Here is an 18,605-nt window from a genome sequence, read left to right as displayed (position 1 = left end):
AGACAGGAGGCTCAGAGAAGGCCTGACCTCCGTGGGCAGCCAGCGGCCCCGCCGTCCTGAGCCAGCACTCTCCCAAATTAACCCCAGGATGGCAACAGCAGGCTTCCGCCAACAAATCTCTCTGAGTCATTTCTGGTCAGGAAGCACCTCGCTCTTACATGAGAGTCACGGCAGGCCCCTCTGCACACCGGAAGAGACAGGCTCCTCATTTTCTGCCGCGGCAAGGAGGGTTTCCGTGGAGGGAGGAGAGGCAATGAAGACAAATCTCCCAGGGACACCTGCGCCTCTTGGTCCCCGGAACCGAGCTACCATTGTAATCAACAGGGTCCCCCGTGACCGTTGTCCGCACGCACCCGAGAAACGAGGCCCGAGGGAGGCTTCCTTCCCTCCCCTCTGCACCCACCCCAGACACGGCTACCTGTTCCTTTCCCGCCTCCCATGAAAGGGCCTGATTTGCGGGCGCCTGGGGGGCTCCGTCGGTTAAGCGTCCTACTTACGGTCCGTGGGTTCGAGCCCCGCGTCGGGCTCTGTGCTGACCGCTCAGAGCCTGGAGCCTGCTTCTGATCTGTGTGTCTCTCTCTCTCTCTCTGCCCCGTATGTACCAGGCTCTGTTCCGTCTGCTCTAGATACGCATAAATTACTTAATCTTCACCCAAAGCCTAAAAAACTCGCACAACTGGCAAATGGCAGCCGGAGCTGTCCACAAGGGTGGTTGCTTAGCCCCCGAGCGGTGCCGACTTGGGACTTAGGGTCCTCGGGGCAGGCTTCCTGGACCCCCGGATTTTAACCAAGTTCCTGCTGTGCCCCCCCCCCCGGCCCCTGGAAGCCCCTGTGCTCTGTGAGGATAAGGGTCGGGTGGGGTGGGGGCACCTCATTCACCTCCGACCCCCAGCACCATCGTGGAATGGATGCGTCAACGCCGCTGGGGGGCTGGGGGCGGATCTTCCAGGCATAAACCAGGTGCCCAGGGTGAGGGAGTTACTAGAACAGCTTGCTGATCTTGGAAGGCGGCTGCCAAGCCCAGAGAATACGGAAGGGAGCACCCTTGACTTCCCCACTCTGGGGGGGGGGGGGGGACATTCTGAGGCTGCTGGAATTTCCCGAGCCCAGGCTCCCTCCCCCAGAAATCTGGGCCCAGAGAGGACTTCCGAACCCACGCGTCTCTCCGCTTCTGCTTGACAAGTGTGAGATCCCGGGCTGACTCTCGGCCACCACCTCACCCTAAGAAACAAATCTGGATCTCGGGAAATCAGAGCCAGGAGTTCTCGAGGAGGCCGAGGCGTCGTGGGCGTCTTCTGACAGAGGAGAGGCCTGCCTTTGGAGACAGGCATCCCATCTGCAAGCAGGCCCTGGCGGGCAGCTGGCTTCTTACCTCCAGGGACGGGGAGCTCACTCCTCCCCGAGTTCATGATACAGGATGCTGGATTGAGTGTGTGCAGAGAGGACCCTCCAGCAGCCACCTGCTTGCTCAGCTCTGCTCACACAGCAGAAAGCCAGCACCTCCGCTCTTGTCGGGTTCCCCACACCTTCTGGCCTGGCCCCGGTCACTGAAATCAGTCCCAAATTGCCAGGAACCCAGACCTTGAGCCTCCCAGGGCTTTCCTTCTTCGTGAAGCCTATGTTCCATCCAGAACAAGGAGGCGGGGACCCCAAAATAATGAAAGAAATAAACTGTATAGTTACAAATTGTGATAAGTGCCAGGGAGACAGGGGGCAGACCAAGGAGACAGGGGCTACTCGTAAATCTGAGTTTTTACACCAAAGGGTTAGAATTTCCAGAATATTTCCTGGGTTTGGGGGGAATGAGGTTTTGTTGGGAGAAAAGGAAAGAAAAGAAAAGAAAAGGAGAGAAAAGAAAAGAAAAGAAGGAAGCAGGGAGGGAAGAGACCATAGGTCTCCATAACTATAATCTAATCCAGGAGTCGGCAAACTATCACCATGGGCCATGTCCACCCGTGGCCTGTTTTTGTGCAGCCCACGTATGATTTCTTGGATTTTTTTTTAACTTCTTACATTTTTAAAGGGCTGTAAGAAAAGAAAACAAACAAACAGAACAAAGAAGAATGTGTAACAGGGACCTTTATGGCCCACGACGCCTGACGCATTCACTATCTGGCCCTTCACGGAGAAAGTCGGCGGCCTCGGAATCTCACCAGGTTTCGCTCACCGACAGCCTTCCTGGCCTGGGCCGGCTGGGAAATGCAGCATGAAGGGACAGACCAGACAGCCGAGAATTTTCCATTTCTGCCCACGAGGCTGAGCGCCATCCATCACAAACCTTTCAAAGCCAAGGCCCAGGAGGTTAAGCGATTTCTGCTCTGGCTCAGCGAGGCGAGGTCGGGGGCCACGGGAGGATAGATGTCCTCACACACCAAAAAGAAAGGAGTGCTCGTGCGGCCTCTCTCGCTGTCCATTTCTCATCAGCTTTTTAGGAAGCAAGGGAATTAATTTTCCCTGTTCCGGTATGCCAGGATTAGTGGGATTTCTGTTCTATGAAATAAGTGGGGGAGGAAAGGCCTACTTATGAGTCAGGGCTCTTGGTTTCGAGTGACAGAATCCCAATTCAAGGTGACTAAAGCAACAAAGACTTTTGAGTGGCTCGTGTTACTGAAAAGTCCAGAATTTGCACAGCCTTCAGGCATAGCTGGATCCAGGGGCTCAAAACGGCACCATCAGGACTCATTGCCTCTGTTTCTTCTGGGTTGGTTTCGTTCTCAGGGAGGCTCTCCCCCTCATGAGGCAAGTGGCGCCAGGGGCCCGCGTCTCCCCCGCGTGCCAGCCTCAGCGGAAGGATGTGGGGTCCTCGATAGTTCCCAAACTGAATGTCATCGCACCCTTCCTGGATCACTGACCGCCCCTCTACCCAGAGATTGGGGCCAGGGGATGAAAGGATCTCATTGGCCAGGCTTAGTCACGTGCTCTCCCAGGAGTGGGGTGGGAGGAGTCAGCCCCACCTGGTCTGCAGGTGCTGAGAGGAAGGAAGAGAACTTTTCTCCCCCAACGAGATCAGGAGGCCACTGCCAGAAGGAGGAACAGACACTGAGCCATCAAAGGCAGCCGCTGCCCCCACAGAAAACGGACATTTCGCAGGCCCCTTTGCTAAGTCTCCTTACCGCCCATTTCACGGGCGGGTAAACTGAGACCCTGGAGGTAAAATCAGCCTCTCAAAGTTACAAACTTAGTTCATGATGGAGGCAGGGTTCCCGTCCTAAGTCGACTCATTCTCCTGCTACCCACACTGACCGTCATGCATTTACTTCCAATCCCGTCCTCCAAGAGCCCAGCAACACCGCATGCAGTCGGTGGGCAATAAACGCCCCTCGAGTCAAACTGTTGTTGAGTGTCCGCCCCCCAGCGGACTGTAAGAGCCCGAGACCACGTCTGTCTTGTTCACCGCGGCATCCCGAACGCCTGACGCGTGGTAGGTGTTCCACAGACACTTGGCAGACGAATGCCCACGGCCTGAGCATTTAGCACATAGCAAGCGCTCCGCAAATAGTTGGTAAATGAGCATGGCCTTAGTGTCCACACATAGTAGGTGCTTAACAAATAGCTGGTGAAGAAATGAATGAACCTCAAGCGGGAGCCAAAGCCGCCTGATGGATGACATTTCCAGATCATTAACAAGATAGATGGAGAAGGGCGGGGGGGGGGGGGGGGGGGCGACGAAGGAGCCTCAGTTCCTACGGAAGGTCCCAGAGAGGACCTACAGCGTCAGGGTTACTTGGAGGGGAGCACTCAGCTTTGGAAAGAGACGCTGGGTCTTTGTGAGCCAGGAGAGGGGGGAGGTGGGGCTGGCGGGAGGAAGCCAGGTCAGCCAGGGCGCAGCCAACTGGCTGTGCCAGGGACACTGTGCCCCGGGCAGGGCCCTGCCCCGCCCCGCCTGCCCCTGACCTTGCCTCATCCGACAATAGAGCATCCATTGTAAGGGGGTAATTGGGTTCCGGCACATCCCCTCCCTGGAAGCAAAGGGAAACACAATCTGCTTTCTATTTGTTACCGCGGCCAAGACTCCACTCCCTCCTCTGCCCAGCCCCCCTCCCCATCCTGGCCCTGCTGAGCCGCTGTGACATTCCTTGGCCGGATTAGAGCTGCCGGCCCAGGCTGCATAACCTGGGAGAATCTGCATGACCGACACCTAAAAACAGCGTAAAGGGCCTTGTGGCCCGGTTCACTCCTCTCCTATGGGAGCCATAAATATGGCCCTAACTGGAGTCTCTCCGCCCACATCCGGGCTCCTCTGCAGCTGTGTGGCCTTGGACCAGTCTGTCACCCTCTCTGGGCCTCAGTTTCCTCACCTGTAAAACAGAGATGACAACAGATGAGAAAGGCTGTAGGCGGCTCAGGATTGTTCATCCAGGCAGGGTTCTGGGCACGGACGCCATTCGAGTCATTGTTTGGGGAGTTAGAGCCTCCTGGTCTCGGCTGACTCTGCAGAGTTGGGTGTCTCGGCCCCAGACCACTTTGAAGTGGGGAAGAAAAGGGGGGGCCTTCTCATGAGCCCCAGGGCTGTGCCTACTCTGCCCACTCACATCCAGCGGACCCACTGAAGGTCTGGTGTGTGCCCATCTTGTGTTGATGGGGGAGAAGCAGGGAGGTAAGGGAAGAGACATACAAAGCAGTGGAAGGTTTGGGCTCTGCCTGTGAGGGGCTGACAACCACCTGAGTTGTGTTAGAAGACAAACGGGCTCTGGGGATGTGTCCCTGAGCCCCCAAGTGGCGGAGGAGTTGAGGCAATGCAGCAGGCATGGAGGGCTTCCTGGAGGAGGTGAGGTAGGTGTGCCTCCTTCCTCTGCTGGGGATCTTGGGTGATGTATCCACCTCTCTGGGCCTTGTGACCTCATCTTTTGGAGACTTCAAGAAAACAACAGCCCCAGCCAGCCAGGCCTGTAATGGAGAGGATTAGGGCCATTCACAGAGAAACCAAAACGTCTTGAACTTGGCTTTTGTTGGAGTGAGACCTTGGCCTGGGTGTTCAGAGTGACCCTGCCCAAGGCCCTGAAGATCCAGGGAAAAGACAGACCTGCACCGAGGCTCCGGTTCCAAAAGCCGTTGGACACCCAGGCAAGTCAATTAATCTCTGAGACTTGGTTTCCCCATCTATAAAACGGGACACCATGAACTCCAGCGTGACTGTGTGTGCTTAAGCCAACAGCGACTTGGCACGCAGTAGCTGCTCAATAAACCGTAGCAACTACTCCTGATTTCTAGAGCCGAGATGGTCTGAAAAGCTCACGGGGACCGGCCAGGCAGCAGAACCCAGGACTTACCCGTGGGGGCTGTTTGAGACCCCCACCCCCCCTTTCAGCAAACGAACTTGGACGCAGCGGTAGGGCCCAGCATTGGTTCTTCCGGGGCGTCAGGGGCACACGATCAGGTCCATTCTAATCTCATGACTCAGTCCCACCATGGATGGGTGCCTGGTCTTATTTCACAGCTTTGTGTCTGTCTTTCTCTTTGTACCTTTTTTTTTTTTTTGGTACTTTTAAATTTCCTGTTCCATAATATAACGGACACTCCTGACTCTCCTCCCCCCATTCCGGAACAAGAACACGACTCATGGAGGTACACGTGCGTCCCCCCACCCCCCAGAAGAGAGCACGATTCCTTGATTTACTGCATATTTATATTGTCCTCACTCTGGGCCGGGAACACGATCCTGAATGGGTATTCATCATTCCCCTGCATTTCTACATGCAGGTGTGTGTGTGTGTGTGTGTGTGTGCCTAACGTGGTTCTCACACGCGTGTGCTCAGAAACACTGGGAAGCCTGTGGGAACAGATTCCAGGCCCCACCCCCCGGGCCCTCCAGGGGGTGGGGCCTGGAATCTGTATTTCTGACACGTTTCCCCAGAGGATGCTGCTGCTTTGGGACCACACTTTGCGAACCAATGCCCTAAATACTGCAGCACCCGAGCTGTGATTGTTTTCAAATTCCTACCAAGGGTGTGGTGTCCCTTGTAGCCTTCCCTGACCAGATTTTGTCATCCTGCCGCAGTGATTCTCAAGCAGGGGCGATTTCACCTCCCCGGGGGAACACTGGGCAATGTCTGGAGACGGTTTTGATGGTCACCAGTGGCGGGGGCGGGGGGGGGGTGGTGTGCTCCTGGCACCTGGTGGCTGAGGGCCAGGGGTGCTGATGAACATCCTGCAGGACAGCCCCCCGGCACCAGGGAACAAGTGTGAACCTGTCCCAGGAGAAACGGAAGCATATGTCCGCGCAGAACTCCATACGCAAATATTCACAGTATAGCACTATTCACAAAAGCCAAAACATGGAAACAACCCCAGGGGCGCCTGGGTGGCTCAGTTGGTTGAGCATCCAGCTTCGGCTCAGGTCGTGATCTCACGGTTCGTGGGTTCGAGCCCCGCGTCGGGCTCTGTGCTGATGGCTCGGAGCCTGGGGCCTGCTTCGGATTCTGTGTCTCCCTCTCTCTCTCTGCCCCTCCCCCGACTCCCCTCCTCTGTCTCCCTCTCGCTCTGGAAAAACATGAAAAAAGAAAAAAAAAAGCGGGAACAACCCAAACGCCCATCGACCGACGAGCACCTAAACAGACTGTGGTCTCTCCATGCGGGTGGAAAACGGTGCGAGAGGGCTCGGCGCTCTGGGGGTTTCCTTTCAGGGTTTTGAACATGTTCCACAAGTGATGGCAGGGCTCTGTGAAGACAGTAAAACCCATCGAACTGTACGCTCTAGACGGGTGAATCGCATCACACGCGAATTACGTCTCACTAAAGCTATTGGAAGAGGACAACGGGGAAAAAATAATAGCGTCCAAGTTTGGAAACTCCGCCCTACGCTCTGCCCTCGAGCGAGACGACGCGCGTTCACTTCCACTGCTGTGTAATATTCCTCTGTGTGAACGAGCCACGATTTGCTTACCCGTTTTCTTTCCGGGGAGCGGAACGGTTGGCTCCAGTTGTCGCTACGGTGAACAGGGCTGTGACGCACTTCCTTGTACGCGTGGCCTGGGGCGCGCGCGCGAGTGTCACTTTGGCGTGTCCCTAAGAGCCGCTGAGTCGCGCGGAACAGGAAGGTTCGCCGTTGCGAGAAGATGCCAGCGTTACGTCGAGCTTTTTCTGTTTGCTCCAGGGCCCGGGGCTAAGTCCCCGCCGGTCTTCTCACCGAACTGTACCTGCAACCGTGTCGTGGGGTCCGTTTCAGAGACGGGGACACTGAGGCTCAGAGAGGTGAATTAACCGGCCTGGCCTAAAAGCGGTGGGTAATTCACGGCCTCTTCCCGCCCAGCCTGGGACGGGGAGATGACAGGGGGTGACAACTTGTTCGGAAAACAGCCGTTAACTCGTGGAGCCTCCGAGAGGCTTCCCGGGGGGCAGGCTGCTGAACTTTCTAGAACTCCTGGCAAACCTACATCACACGTCACGGCCACCAGGCGCCCGGAATCCTCCCCCGCCCCAGTTTCTCCCTGCTGCCCTACACCCACCCAAGCCCCAAGCGGTACTTGCACCCCGAGCGGGGCCAGAAGGTGCGCGAATGGTGTGCGGGGGAGGGGTGCAAACCTCAGGCTCCGTTCCAAATCGCACCGTTATCATGGACGTGGTGTGCGACCAGGGGCCGGTGACTTGGCCTCTCGGAGCAGATCTCCTCACCCAGTGAAACAGGGACATCCGATTCTTATTTCCTTCCAATCAACACACAGCCCATTCCAAGCCCTCATTCTTCCAAGATGATAGAAAATTCTGTCTCCGCTGCAAGACTCGGGCTCCTCCACGCTGGGTGACATCAGACACCGAACGGCTGAGAGGTCCCTCTGGCCGCCGCACCCCACCGAGGACCCTGAGACGCTTGGGATCCAGGACCATGCGGCCCCATCTGGTGTGGAACTCTTGTTGCACGGGAGGAAGGGGCTTGTCTACACTGGGACCGCTTTGCTTAGGGCACCCCCTCCCTGGTGCATGATGCAGCTTCTAGATCCTGACGCCTCCCTGGGGCAGCCCCGCGGAATGAGGTCGCAAGGACTGCCTCCCTCCTGCCGACCCCAGCCCCCAGCGTGTGGAAATCTCTCTCCCGCCCTCGCTCCCCCCTCCAGAGCCAGCTCAGGACACCGCCTGTCCCGCTGTGAGAACACTTCCACGGGGCCATCGCCGCTGAGCCGGGGCACCCCTCCCTGCCCCCCCTTGCTCCACGGTGGAGTGGGGGGTGGGTAGAGGGTTAAGGGGTTAATGCACGCAGGACAGCTGGCTCAGGAGGCCTGGCACACGGCGAATCCCCAGTGAATGGCAGTGACCCGTGGGGCCAGCAGCACGGAGCACGGAGGATCCTGCCTCTGACCTTCTCCAGGGCACGCGATCGCTTCGTAATTGCAGCGAGTAATGCCTCCAGATTCTGAGGGTACAGTCAGAAGTCAAGGCCTGGCCCCAGCCCCCTCTGGGCCAGAGTTGGGTCCCTGGAGAGTGGCCACCCCAGGGGCCCTTTGCCTGCGAGCCTGACCCGCTTTAAAATTTAGCGGTAGACACAGGGCGGGCGACTGCTGTTCACTGAAGTCTGTAGCGGGAGGAGTGAGGGGGCCGAGTGGGGGAGGGGGGATTAGAGGCAGAAATCAGCGTCTCCAGGAGGGAGGAAGAAAGTCCTGACTTCTAGGATGGCTCCCTGAGCAACAACAACGCCTCTGGCGTTCCTGCTTATAGTCACACAGTAGGATTTTTCTGTCCTCCCAGCCCCGCCCCCAGAAGTGAGGCGAGGCCACGTGACTGGCCCGGACCAAGGAGACAGGAGCGGAAGTGAGTTAAGTTGCTCCCGAGAAGACACTGTAAGAACCGGGGCACAATTCGCCCCGTGCCCAGGAACGCTGCACGTCGTGGACGGGATGCTTGCTCCGTCAGCCTGGGCCCCCCGGGTGAGGAAACGCGGAGCCCACAGCCGACCCCCGGAACACACGCAGCAGCAGGGAGAACTGAGTTGTGGCTGTGTCAAAAGCCACGAGAGTTGAAGGGGTGGGGGGTGGGGGGCGCTTGTTACTACCACGTAACTGAGCTGGTGCCGACCAGTACGTGCCCATTTCACAGATGCGGAAACCGAGTCTGGGAGCGGTCACGCAGCCTGCCCAGAGTCAAACGTGGAGGCATGGCCAGGACTCACAGCCTGGTCTGCCCATCGCGACCTTTCTGGAGACGAGGTGGCTCCAGCCTGAACAAAGCCAGCCACACCCCTCTCTGCTAACCCCTTCAATTAAAGCCAATTTCAAGGTCTCCTGGTTTCTAAATGAACAGCCCTGATCGTGTTCGTTAAAGGCCCTGCCTGCTCGGGCTGTGCATTTTATCAGAAGCCGCCAACAAGATAAATGGCCCTGTAACTTATTGTTCCACTGCAAAGCACCTCACAGCGAGTGGCGGTACAGATGCCAGGAATAAATCACATCTGATCTTCCGAGAGCCGAGCAGAGCTCCCGTGAGGACGTCAGAGGCAGGGGGAGGCCTGGAGCAGCTGTGGACCCGGGGGTGGAGGGGGCGGTCTTCACTGAGGACCACAGACCTGCTGGGGGGAGGGGGGGGTCTTGGTCGGGACCCCAGATGTCTGGGGTGAGCGTTGCTTTCTTCTCTGCCCAGCATCTCCTTCCTCTCCTGAAGGGTGAACAGCACCCACTTTTTCTTTGGGAAAAACCCCCCCTCCTGGGCTCTCAGGCCATATGGTTCAGGTCAGGCCATCCCTTCCCCCAGCAACAGAGGGTGAACACATGATCCGGCCTGGCCAGTTGGAGCCCCGCACCCCGGCCCGGCCGTGAGCAGTTCTGGGTGGGTGTACGTACCACGTGATGGGGCTTATCAAGTCTCTACTTCTGTTGAAACCCTAAGACAAGAGTAGTCGTTTTTTTTCCAAAATGTTTATCTATTTTGAGAGAGGGAGAGAGAGAGAGAGAAAAACAGCGCAAGCGAGGGAGGGGCAGAGAGCGGGAGGGAGAGAGAGAATCCCAAGCAGGCTCCACACTGTCAGCGCAGAGCCCAGTGCGGGGCTCGAACTCATGACCCGTGAGATCATGACCTGAGCCGAAATCAAGAGTCGGACGCTTACCCGACTGGCCACCCAGGCGCCCCAGGAGAAGTTCTTCTAAACCAACGTTGCTTGCAGAAGGGATGTCCTTTTCACTGTGGTATCTCCAGCTCCCAATACAATTATACACTCATAGTAGGTCCTCAATAAAAACGTGCTGAGGGAATGAGTAAGCCAGCTGGAGTCAAGGCAGCCGGGTTCTTGTCCGGGCTTAGACACGTGAACTGTAATGTTGAGAAGCTCTTCTCCCCACTCTGGGCCTCAGCGTCCTTGTCTACAGAATGAGGTTAATAACAGCACTTAGCAATAGCAGGTTTCGTCAGCCAGCCGTCGTCACCAGTATGCTGCGTAACAAGCGGCCCCTCAACTCAGTGGCTTCAAACAACAATCACACGGGGCACCTGGCTGGCTCAGTTGGTAGAGTGTGTGGCTCTTGTCTTGGGGTTCAAGCCCCACGTGGGGGGTAGAGATTACTTTAAAATACAATTGTAAAATAAACCGTCACGCATTATCAGTTACACCCCTACCCGGGGCTGATCCAGGCCCGGCTTGGCTGGCCCACCTGTCTCTCAACCCCCCGTGGATCAGTGTTTGTCCCACACGATGGCAAAGGTGCAGAAAAGGACAAGGTCCCTTGAGGACCAGGCACAGCATCAGGGACACTTCATTCGTTTGGCTAAAGCAGGTCAGAGCAGGGGACTTCCGCTCTTGTGGGGAAGGGAGAAGAGCGGAGGCCAGCCGTGCGCCCTCCACGCGGGCGCGACGTGTTTCCTTGCTGCGCACCTGCCTTTTCCCCCGGAACGGAACCTCCCGGGGTGCACGGCCCTGTATCTGCTCTGCTCACTGCGGAAGCTCCAGCACCTGGATCAGGCCTGGGACAGAGTAGATGCTCGGCAAATACTTGTGCGAAGACTGAGCTCCCCGCACCGTCGTGAGGACAAACCCAGGTCAGGGACGCGAACGACGTGTCGAGAATTACAAGATCCTTCCGAGAGTCCGTCCCGATCCTGTACCCCATACCCTGGCCCGGAATCTGCTCCCCCTACTCGGGGATTGTCCCAGCTCGGGCCTCTGGTAAACAACAGAGCCAATTGCGGGTGGGGCTGTCACATCTGGGGACCTGCCTCCTGACCTCGGCCAGCCTGTGCTCAGTTGTGTCTCTCGTTCTCGTCCGGCCTGGGGATCCTGGGGAGGCCCCACCGTGGCGGCTCAAACCCATCCCCCTGGATCAGGAAGTTCAGGTTCGGCTGAGACCTGCTGAGGTCACAGGTCTCTCTGGGCTGAGGAGGAAGTGTCCCGAAGGGCCCCAGGACAGAGGGACAGCCTACCACGGCTGCGTGTTTGTCCGAGAGTCCCCGAGGCCACAGTGCTGCCCCGTGTGGTTTCCCCGGAGCGCTCTCTCCTATCTCTTGAAAACAGCAAAGTCGCAGAGCCCCCGGCCCCCTCCCTGTCTGCTCTTCCCCGAGGAAGCCTCCCCACACCCCCCCACGTCCATCTGGCCCTCAGCACAACCCTCCCTCCTGGTGGCCCGGCCTCCCCCACGGCCGCCCAGCACGCAGGAAACCTCTCCAGTCTGCCCCCGCGCTCAGCACAAAAACCTTCCCCCTCTCCAGGCCCAGCCGAAAGAACCAAATGTTCCTCTATTATGCAAGCTCATTTCTCTCTTCCTGCCGGGCCGAAATTGCAATCTGCACAGGGGAGGAGGAGGCCTGGCTGGGGAGGCCTCTGAATCAGGAAGCTGAACATCTGTGAAGGCAGGAAACCTCCCTCCTGCCCTGCCCACGGCCACACTGTCACCAGCCCTCACCCTTCCCGCAGCCCAGCCCAGCCCATCCCTCGGGCTTCCCCGGGGCAGAAAAACTCAGGGTGTGTTCCTATAGAGCTTAAAGGCAGGTCAGCTACAACACATTCCCCCTCCCCACCCCCCACCCCGCCCCGGGGTCGGGGGAGAAGGGGGAGAGGTGTCACAGGCATGATCATCAGACAAGAACTTTGCCTAAAACAACACGTGGGTTTTATCTGCTGAGCGTGGGCTCTGTGCCTCATTCTCCCTTCTCCCTTCACGGATCCATACTATTCTTATCCCCATTTCACAGAGGAGAACCCTGAGGCTCAGCGCAGGCAACTCACGTGCGAAAACACAACTAGGAATCAGCAGAGCTGGGATCCAAACCAGGCCCCGGGACCCTGGAGCTTGCCCAGTTGACGCCTGTCAAACGTGTGATCACGGTTCTTGCCTCAGAGGCTTTCCCCGCCAGGCGACCACATACTACCTCTTGTCCGGCAGTCCTGCTTCTGGGCGTATACCCAGAAGGGTCGGGGCAGGGTCTTGAAGAGGTATCTGTACGCTCTATGTTCGTAGCAGCGCGATTCGCGGTAGCTAAAACACGGGAGCCGTCCAAGTGCCCAGCTGCGGACGGATGGATAAGCAAAATGTGGTCTAGCCACACGATGGAGTATTATTCAGCCTTGAAAAAGGAGACCCGTTGGAAAAAAAAGAAAAGAAAAGAAAAGAAAAGAAAAGAAAAGAAAAGAAAAGAAGACCTTTTTCTGACCCCTGCTCCCCCATGGACGAGCCTGGAGGACACGATGCTGAGTGAATGAAGCCAGCCGCTGAAGGACGGATACGGCCTGACCGCACTTACACGAGGCGCCCAGAGGAGCCACGTTGATAGAGACAGAAAGCAGGATGGTGGGCGCCAGGGGCCGGGGAGGGGGCCGGGGAGTCAGTGCTTCTCGGGGACAGAAGGTGGGTTTGACAGCTGAGAGTTCCGGAGACTCGTGTGACGATGCGAACATACCGAACGCCGCGAGACCGTTCGCACACCGTGAGAGGTGAGCAGCCGGCTGGATGTCGTAAGAACTTGACTCAGTCTGTGCCAGATTGCCCTGAAGGTCCCAATTCCACACCCCGACCCGTCTCCGTGCCCTTCACGGGCCTCGAGGCCGGTTCCAGCCAATGAAAGCAGGGGTGTGTTCCTGCCTGCCCTCCCACCCCTCTGCTGTCACCGAGGCTCTCGCCCCGGGCAAGCTGGCTGGAGGAGAGACCAGGGGACACAGAGCCCCGCCAGCAGCCACCGGCCGGCCACCCCAGGCACGTGCATATGCCCAGTTGAGACAGGAGACCTCCACCCTCGCCCAGCCTCAGCTGCCGGCCCGCAGACTCACGGCTCGAATACGTGCTTCCTGGTTGAGGTCACTGATATTTGGGGCCACTTGTTACGCGGCGTTATTCTGCCAGTAGGTAACTCATACGGACTCACATGAAAGGCCTCCAACCATCCAACTGTTCCAGCACATACCTATCGTTAAACACCTACTCTCTGTATCCAGGAACAGAGCTGACTTCGCGGCACCCGCAGTTGAGAAGGCGGGGGAGACAGACTCAGACCCAAGTACTCATGCTGGTTATGATCCGGGGAAGGGCTGAAGCCTAGAGACCGCAGGGAAAGCACATGTCCCAGGTTGGGAAGTCAGGGAAGGCTTCCTGGAGGAGGAGGCGATGAAACGGAGGCCTGGAGAAGTGAGAGACAGCCAGGCTAGGGGTTGTGCGTAGGCAGGAGCGGGGAGGGGAGTCCCAGGCGGAAGGAAGGGTGAAGGCCTGGGCCGGCAGGGGGACAGAGCCGGGCTGCTCAGACGGTAGGCAAGGACGTTGGGAAGGCTGTGCTGAAATCCTCAGGGGGGCGAGACTGTCCGGAGGGCCCACAGGGAGTTCAGCCTCATGCTGCAGGACCGGCCGTGCACTTGGGGAAGATCCCTCGGGGCAGCCGTGGAGGCCGACTTCAGTTAGAGGTCCCCTTCAGTTAGAGGTCCCCGTGGCAAAGTGTGGCGGGGCGGGTCCCCGATCGCCAGCGGCGGCCGGTGGCCGGGTGCCTTGGCTGCCCCTTGCAGCCCCGGGCCTCCTCGTGGGCAGCGATGGGGAGACGGAGGCCGCCCCGGGGTAGGCCTCTGCGTCACCGAGCCCACTCCCCAGGGACCGGCGTGGTGGCAGGAAGGAGGATCCCCACCAAATGTCCGTCCTCTGCCTACCCAATGAGCAGGCCGCCGCCAGCAGCAGGAGACGCACCTGCCCAATCGGGAGCCAGGTCCGCGCCCCGTGAGTTTGCGGATTCTGGGCAGCGGCTGGGGACAGCCAGCCAGCACCCTCCCGCCAGCCGCACCCGGCCAGGCAGCTGGCACCTCTGTCCCCAGCCAGCCTCCCCCCCCCCCCCGCCCACCCACCCACCCACCGGCAAGACCCTACATCCATCAGCCGGGACCGTCCCCTGGCATCCATCACTCCGGAAAAGAGAAATCAAGACATTGCCATATCGTTGTCCCGGGATTAATGTCCCTGCTGTGAAAACAAACGTCGCGTCTTCCCGCCAACATTTATTTTTGATAAATGCTGTGACTTTGCCTTGACATTTCGGAAGCAGCGGGAGACCATTACCCGGTGACAATGTTCTATTCCACTGACATTATCTCTTAATTATAATATGCAAGTAATGCCGAAAAAAAATGGCCCATAAATAGCTCGTTGGGAGTTGCCACATTCTGCCCTGTCGGGAAATGCTGAAGGATTTCATTCAGGGCTTGCAAATGAGGGAGACAGATGGATATCTTGGGGCCCCGTATGTGTCCTGCCTCTTCAATGACAAAGCTCAAAGCTCGCAGGGTGGCAGGACGTGGCAGGGAGGCAAGGACTCCAGGGCGGCAGCCGGGCTTCCTGCCGACCCCGAGCCCCCTCCCCCCCGCCCCCTCCCCCAAATCAGGGGGCCTCCACCCTCCCCACACCCAGTGACACCCACTAACTCTAGTCTTGCAAAGACGGTGTGTGGTTAGCACAGAGGAGACAGGCAGTGATTCCCCCCCCCCCCCCCGGAAATTAATTCCCTTCGGGGCAGGGAGGTCGAGGGAAGGGCGTCTGGAGGAAATCCCCCCTTGCAGCCCCTCTGGGGCCTCAAGAACAGAAGAAACATTTGCCAGAGTTCCCGGGGAACGGGGTTCCGGGAGGGGTTCCAGGGGCTCTGGAACGGGCGGAGAAAGAGACAGCAGACACCGACGGAAAGGGCTTTTGGAGACTCGAGGGGCAACCACAAGTGGGGCTCACGCGATGGGCATTTCTGGGGACACTTTGGGGCGAGACGGGCCACGTTGAGTCACATCTTGAAAAGCCTCCTCGCTCCAAACACAGTCAAAACTCAGTCAAACAGTCGAAACTCAAAAACAGTCAACGCTCAGACTCAACCCGATGGTTCCCAAGCAGGGGTGATTTTGCCCCCAGGGGACACCCGGCTCGGTGTGGTACTGGCACACAATCCATAGTTTCTAGATGGGTGGAGGAAAGGGGGGGGGCGGGTAAGTACAAAACCAGACCCTGTATCTACAGCTGAGAAGGAGCGAAATCTTCCCATCCATCCTTTGGGGCAGTTACTAGAATTCTCTTTATTTAACAGGGGAGGAAACCCAGGGCTGGCGGGGAGGGGACATGCCCAGTCACAGCCGCAGTTAGGGAGACGGGGTGCAGGGCAGAGGGTGGCCTGGGCTCAGATCCTGGCCGTATCACTAGCCAGCTGGTCAGCTTGGGGGAGCAACTCAACCTCTCTGGGCCTTTTTCTGCCTCTGCTGCAAAATGGGCTCTTAGACCCACCCCACGGGGCGGCATGTGGACCGGCCGCGGTGGCCCCCGAACGTGGAGCGAGACGTGGAATCCGGGACCAGCGGTTGGAGAGGTTTGAATCAGGGGAACTATTGGCAGAGAGGCGGGCAGGGCCGGGCAGGGGCAGTGGGAGCCGGGAGGGCCCTGGAGGCTGCAGGGCCCTCCTCCTCCCACCGCCTCCCACCGCCACCAGTGCCGCCCACGGGCTGAACCCGGCCGGTAGCCCAAGGAGGGGCCGCCACCCGGTCGCCCTCCAGGACAAGGGCAAAGTGGAGAGGGACGGGGTGGGACCGGAGGACGACTGAAGAATGCCCAGCACAGCAGGAAAGGCAGACCTGAAGCCCCACGGGCTCCAAGTGCACACTGAGCCCTCACGGGCTGTGCGACCCGGGGCCAGTGGCTCGCCCTCTCTGAGCCTCACTTTCTCATCGCGTGGCCGGGACCGAATGACTTCGCGGAGAGAGGCACATACACTAGGCCAGGGCGGGGACCTGTCGGAGCCACGCGGCCCCGCGTCACCGTGTTCGTTTCCCGTCGCTGCCGCAGCCAGCGAGCACACGGTCAGCGGCTTCGAGCGGCCGCCCTTTGTTCTCTTACGGTTCCGGAGGCCAGACGTCAAAATCAGGACGTCGGCAGGACTGTGCTCCTTCGGGGGGGCAGAACCTGGTCCTGTTGCAGTTTCTCGAGATGCCCGCACCCCTTGGCTCCCGTGCGTCCCGGCATCCTCTGCTTCCGTCCTCTCGGGCCTCCGTCTCAGACTCGGACCCTCCGGCCTCCCTCTCGCAAGGACCCTCGTGACCACAGAGGGCCACCCGCATGACCTGGGTTGAGCTACCTGCTTCATGATGCTTCCCTGAGCCGCGTCTGCGAAGCCGCTTTGCCACGTGAGGTCACACATTCTCAGGGTCTGCGGGTCAGGTCCTCGCCCCCCGCCCCAGACTTCGGCGGGGGGGTGGGGGGACACAGTCGTCACCTTCACGATTTCCGTCTCCCCCTCCCGTGCGGTTTGCGCCCCGCCGCTCAACGTTGCTCCTCCAGATACGGCTCTGGGACTCGAGGGGTAACGTTCGAGCGGCAGCAGGGAGGAAACAAGGGGCTGCTGGGCCGTGGGACAGTCCGGGGGGGTCCACACACTGCTGATGTGTTTGCCGTGGCCAGGACGGCCCTCCGCCAGCTTCTGGACGTCTGTTCCCAAGAGGTCAGGCTCGGCGCAGGGTTGCGGGCTCCAATGCCACCAGGGCGTGGCAGCATTTCGGCAGCGAGGGCGGCCCGGCGGTGACACAGAATATTCGTCCTTTCTCAAAGCAGCAGTCACCCAGGGCACCGCGGACAGGCAGGCGCGAGGCCCCTGGGTGCCTGGATCTTCTGATTTTGCAAAAGTAGCCGAAGCGCAGGTTTTGTACGAACTCCCTCGAGTTTGAAATTTCGGCCGCTAGTTTAGTTTTTGTTTCCCCCCTGCACACGGTGTAAGCCAAAGTCAACATGTCTGTGGGCCACTGGCTTGCGCCCCCTGGTCTGGTCCAAGGCCATCCCTTCCCCCCGGGACACGACCTGGAGTTACCCTAGAACTTGCACTGCCCTGGGGTCACGGCCAGAGACAACAAGCCACGGCAGGTCCCTGCCAATGGGCCCCCGGGGGACACACACCTGAAGCTCGGTGACCCTCCGCCTCCCGCTGACCCCGCTCTTCGCCTCCAGAGCCCTGTGTCGCATCAGTGCCACAGAACTGCCCTAGACCAGCTGGCCACCTGGCTACGGAGGTCACATCCACGAGCCTCGAGGGCTTCTCCTGTACAATGGGGATAAGGATAGTTTCCGTCACGGGCCATGGTGAGCGTGGGACGAGGGGACGCAGGTGGGGTTTAGCGGGGCCGGGCACACAGTAGGTTCTCAGCCAACAGGGTGAAGATAATCAAACCCAGAAAGCACAAAGCTTGCCTTGGCCGGAAGTCGCCTTGAGAAGGGAAGGAAGCCCGGGACGGCACTGTGTGTTTCTTCCTCTGGTTCCCAAGCGCGTCACGAGAGATCAGCACAGGGGACGCACACAGGATTTGGGGGAGAAGAGCTACGTTGGAATCCCAGCTCCCGCGCTGCCTGGCTGTGCAGCTTGGAGCGGCTCACTCAACCTCTCTGAGCCTCAACTTCCTCATCTGTAAAATGCAGGGAATTCTTCCTCCCAGGAGGAATGTGTAGGGACTCGCAGACATAAGGGACTCGCAAAAAGGCATTTGAAAAACGTCGGTGGCCTTTCAGAAATGCCCGAGACCCCCCCCCCTTTTCAGCGCAGTCTCTGATTTAGGTTTCGATGTGCTCCCCAGGCAAAGTCAATACTGGCCTCTGCCCAAGGCCTGGCGCCGTTACTGACGTCACCGCGGGCCGCCCGGGGTGACCTGGCCTGAAACGGTCACAATCTGCCTGCTGCCTCCTTCGGAGGGAGGGGCTCCCCCAGTCCCTGTCTGCCTGCCACCAATGGTATCTCCAGACCTGCTTTCCATCCCCCCGTGGGCCCAGAACAAAGTGAATGGCCCCATTTTCCTCGCGCACCCAGCCGAGGGAGGAGACAACGCCACGTCAGTAGCACGGGAGCCCAGGGGGTCAGGAATCTGGGTCTGCTTTGCTCGCTACTCTGTGCCCCGTGCCTCGAACAGGACCCGGCAAGACGTGAGCACTCGACAAGTATTTGTTGACTTAAGACAGAAAACTCTGGGGGCGCCTGGGTGGCGCAGTCGGTTGAGCGTCCGAGTTCAGCTCAGGTCACGATCTCGCGGTCCGTGAGTTCGAGCCCCGCATCGGGCTCTGTGCTGACCGCTCAGAGCCTGGAGCCTGCTTCCGATTCTGTGTCTCCCTCTCTCTCTGACCCTCCCCTGCTCACGCTCTGTCTCTCTCTGTCCCAAAAATAAATAAACGTTGAAAAGAGAGAAAACTCTACCAGTTCCCGCCTGGTCACTGTGTGCC

At 58.9% G+C, this 18,605-nt stretch overlaps 1 protein-coding gene across 1 annotated transcript in view; it reads right to left on the bottom strand.

Annotated features, from left to right (window-relative positions):
* Positions 1-10,121: 10,121 nt before the first annotated feature.
* SCARB1 (scavenger receptor class B member 1) overlaps positions 10,122-18,605 on the bottom strand; it is an 83,073-nt gene continuing 74,589 nt past the window's right edge. Inside the window, exon 12 of the mRNA XM_043557322.1 lies at positions 10,122-10,283. Within this exon, the coding sequence (XP_043413257.1) occupies positions 10,221-10,283 (63 nt within the window). The 3' untranslated portion in view covers positions 10,122-10,220. The remainder of the gene's footprint in view (positions 10,284-18,605) is intronic.

Source organism: Prionailurus bengalensis, chromosome D3, assembly GCF_016509475.1.
Source record: "Prionailurus bengalensis isolate Pbe53 chromosome D3, Fcat_Pben_1.1_paternal_pri, whole genome shotgun sequence".
Classification (NCBI taxonomy): domain Eukaryota; kingdom Metazoa; phylum Chordata; class Mammalia; order Carnivora; family Felidae; genus Prionailurus; species Prionailurus bengalensis.
This window is presented reverse-complemented; position numbering and strand designations above follow the sequence as displayed.